Below are 4,110 nucleotides of genomic sequence, written 5' to 3' on the forward strand. Positions count from 1 at the left end.
TATGTAAGCAATGGACGCACAAACCAACACATGATCTATTTAAAATGAAACTTTATTGAATTTAAACAAGTAAATAAATAATTGTTCATAAAGAATACTATAACAATACGCATGACTTATAGTATATTCTAATAATTTGTAGGTCAATAAAGTTAACTGATTTGAAATAGAACTCTCTATCTTGAGCGAATAGTGATAGAGATTGAAAATAACCAGTTTTTCTCTCCTCGTGAATGAAGCTAACCTAACAAGTTGAGTATTCCTCCTTATGAGAACACTAACCCTCCCGATCTCGCTAGACAGGGCCTCAGTCTTGAATAATTTTTGTTTCCTGTACCAAATACTTATTCACGTTTAGTGCTTAATTAAATTACATTATATTAATAGTTAATTTAGCGACAAATTGATTTGAAAATATATGCAATTAAATAATTATGGTTAAGTAATCAGAATCTGTCTAAAAAACATACGTTTCATGTATTTATTGAATTTGTGTTAACATAAAGATGCCATTCTTTTTTGTGTGTGTGTGTGGATTTATATGGGGGTTGACTTGAAGATGGCCTTGACGTTAAAGTCGTTACATCAGGCTGCCTTAGGTCACTGAGCATAAGCCTCTCTTGCCTAGCTGTTTCTTTCTTCATTCCACGAAGCTTCTCTAATTACCCAATTAAACCGTTAATATTACAAATAACCCTATGCTTTTAATTTATTCTCCACTTTTCAGTTTAAATCAAGGCTCCTACCACTTTATATATAAATAAACTACTCTTCATATCCACCTACTTATCCCATCCCTCGTCATCTCTCTAAGCTCCATATTTCTACTGCTTTATACTGAAAAAATCTTCATCTTATCACACTTCAATACAGAAATGGCTGCTAAACGGTTTTTTTATGACTCCGATACCGACCCAAACCAACCAAATTACAAACGCATCAGAACTACACCTTCTTTTGCTTCGTATGTTCCCTTATCATAGATCACTACTTTTAATTCTTTCTAATATTTCTCAAAGATTGAAATCTAACTTATCCTTTTTTGGGTTATTTTGTAGTGTCATTAAACAAGTGGTGATGGTGAAATTCTTAGACAACGTCTCTTCCGCCTTGGAACCTATGCTCCGTCGAGTGGTACGACTTAATTTCACAAGCTTTTACTACTAAAAAAATAAAAATTAACTGTTTTGTAGCTAAATAAAAAAAATTGTTGCTAACCTTATTTAATGATAGATTATCAAAAAATTATATTGAAAATTAGCGACAAATCTCATAGCTTAAATTAATTAAACTTTACTCATGATAATTGGTGAAATTAATTTACAGGTTCATGAAGAGGTGGAAAGTGGATTAAGGCGTTACTCATGTCGTACCATAACGAGATCTCCTTCACTAAGAATCAAAGCTTTAGAACCATCTAATCTTCGCCTGACTTTCAATAAAAAACTCTCTCCCACAATTTTCACCGGCAGCAAAATTGTCGCCGGCGACGGCCACAACCTCCAAATTCTTCTGGTGGATACAAGCGGCGAAGGCTTGGTTCCGACGGCTCTACCTTATCCTATCAAAGTTGAAATCGTCGTACTCGACGGAGATTTCAATTCAAAACAAAATGATCAAACCAGCTGGACTCATGAAGAATTTAACAAAAGCATCGTTAAGGAGAGAACCGGAAGGAGGCCATTGCTTGCCGGTGAACTCAATTTCACTATGCGTGACGGCGTCGTTTCTGTTGGAGAAATTGAATTTACTGATAATTCGAGCTGGATTCGGAGCGGAAAATTTAGGCTTGGTGCAAAATTGGTTCAAATTGGAACAAGTCAAACTACTGTTCAGATTACAGAAGCCATTACTGAATCTTTTAGGGTTAAAGATCACCGCGGAGAATGTAAGCTATTTCTCTTTTCAATATAATCTTTTTTAGTAGTCAAAGCTAATATGCATCGATGACTCGTTCGTTATTCCAAGGTAACATGTAATCTGTCTTATTTTTCGGGTTTTTAGTTTCGTTTTTGCTGATTATTATTTGTAGTTATCATATAGGTAACTTAATAGTGTTGTAATTTTTTTTTATAATTAAACTCATAAATTTGATATGTAACATATTACAGTGTACAAGAAACATTACCCACCAGCACTAGGAGATGAAGTGTGGCGGCTTGAGAAGATTGGAAAAGATGGAACTTTTCATAAGAAGCTGTCTTCAAATGGAATCAACACTGTACAAGATTTCTTGAAGTTGGCCACTGTTGACACACCAAAGCTTAGAACTGTAAGCCTCTTCACTAGAATATTCCTTTAATTGATTAAGGTGCTACTGAAAAAATGAGATAAACAAATCTAAATTATATAGTATGAAAAAGAATCTTTTTATAAATCAACTGAAACTTAATTATTTATGATTTCACAGATACTAGGAAGAGGAATGTCAGACAAAATTTGGGATGCGACATACAATCATGCAAATAGTTGTGAGAAGGGATCTAAGTTATATGTGGCCAGTGGAGCAAACTACACTCTATTTCTTAGTCCAATATGTCAAGTTGTTAGGGCAATCATTGATGGCCAGATTTGCCCTACCCGTGATTTAACTGGAATACAAAAGGTAACATATTGAATTATCGATCGAATTTTCACTTTGAGCTACTGTATATTTTAACTTAAATAGTTATAATAATATCTATATCATGGTATTTTTAGGCCAATATTCAGAATTTGGTGAAGTATGCTTATGCCAATTGGAGTTCCTTAGAAGAAGTTGATGCTCGGGTGAATGGGCCGCCACTGCTAACTCAAGGTACTTTATATATATATATATATATATATATATATATATATGCGTTTTTTCAATTTCTAATCCGTACCTTAATATCATATTATATGGCCACCATGCACAAAAAGTTGCTTTTAATTTAGTTGTACTTGGTAAAGATTGTATATATAAAGAGTTCCTTTTCGAAAAGCTCAAGTTTTTGGAATTAATAATAACAGTCAATGTTCTATATTTTAGTAGAGTTTGTTGGTTTCTATAATATAGTAATGAATTCTGATATGAACAGGAGAAACAGTGGTGGATCAATATCCAAATGTTCTTTATCAGCAGCTGCGATCCTATCAACTGAACGCAATTTTAACAGATGCATCAGAACAGTTAGTTGATTGCAACAATGATTGGATTGATAGTTCTAGCTACATTTTCACGCCTGCTGATCATAATGGTGGTTTCTGATAATGGACAACTACGTTGACTTTTTTTTACGCTATCGATGTTAACTTCTTCTAAAAAGAAACTCTCAAGGAATGAAATTTATGCATCACGTTCATGTACATATTGCGTAGAATCCTCATTTTGCCCAATAAGGGGCTGAAAAATGTTGTAGAAGTCGTGCCAACCCCTTTGTAAAAGATATGTGTGGTTTGGCAATAGTACAAGTCTAGCGGTTGTTGATCAATTTTACCTGAATGACCAAATGCAATTATTTATTTAAGTATGTATCTATCTATATCTTCTTTATTTTACACCCTTATACAACTTAATTCTTTGACCCAAAAGAGAAAATAGAGTTTGAGAGAAGTTGCTGGTGAAATACCTAATTATGCGTTGACTTCTTAACACCTTTTCTTCAAGTCACTATTCAAACTTGTCCCATTTCATTTTTTTCTTCTTCTAACACTTACAAGTTTATAAAAGGCACCTCTCACAAGCAGAGGCGGACTTATGCGCAGGGTGTTCACGGTTCAGTTTGGCCGATTTTGATTAAAACTAAAATCAAATCAATTTAATTGGTTTTTAAAATTTTAAAACCAAAACCAAACCAAATTATATATAAACCATCGGTTTGGTTGTTGTTGGTTTGGTTCGATTTTTCGGTTCTTAGCAAGCTAATGATAAGTTGATAATAGTAAAACAACACTAGACAACAATTTGAAAATAATTTGCTAAATTTATGCTTTTTTATATATTTATTTCGGAACTGAAAATTTATTTACCTGTTTATACAAAAAAAAAAAATAAACAAAAAACAAACTAAAAGTTTACTTTCTCAAGCTTTAGCTACTATAGTCTTGCAATTTGAGTTTGCTTTCTTTAATTTTGTCGTAGTTTTTTTT

General features: G+C 33.0%; 1 protein-coding gene across 1 annotated transcript; it reads left to right on the plus strand.

Annotated features, from left to right (window-relative positions):
• The first annotated feature begins 771 nt into the window (after window positions 1-771).
• LOC104213221 (protein SAR DEFICIENT 1-like) lies at window positions 772-3,491 on the plus strand. The gene is made up of 7 exons (XM_009762673.2): window positions 772-964; window positions 1,059-1,134; window positions 1,327-1,888; window positions 2,112-2,272; window positions 2,411-2,605; window positions 2,701-2,797; window positions 3,060-3,491. Exons 1-7 carry the CDS (start codon window positions 876-878, stop codon window positions 3,227-3,229), a joined length of 1,350 nt encoding a protein of 449 aa, XP_009760975.1. The 5' UTR covers window positions 772-875; the 3' UTR covers window positions 3,230-3,491.
• Window positions 3,492-4,110: the final 619 nt, after the last annotated feature.

This window comes from Nicotiana sylvestris, chromosome 3 (genome assembly GCF_000393655.2).
Source record: "Nicotiana sylvestris chromosome 3, ASM39365v2, whole genome shotgun sequence".
In the NCBI taxonomy this organism is placed as follows: Eukaryota; Viridiplantae; Streptophyta; class Magnoliopsida; order Solanales; family Solanaceae; genus Nicotiana; species Nicotiana sylvestris.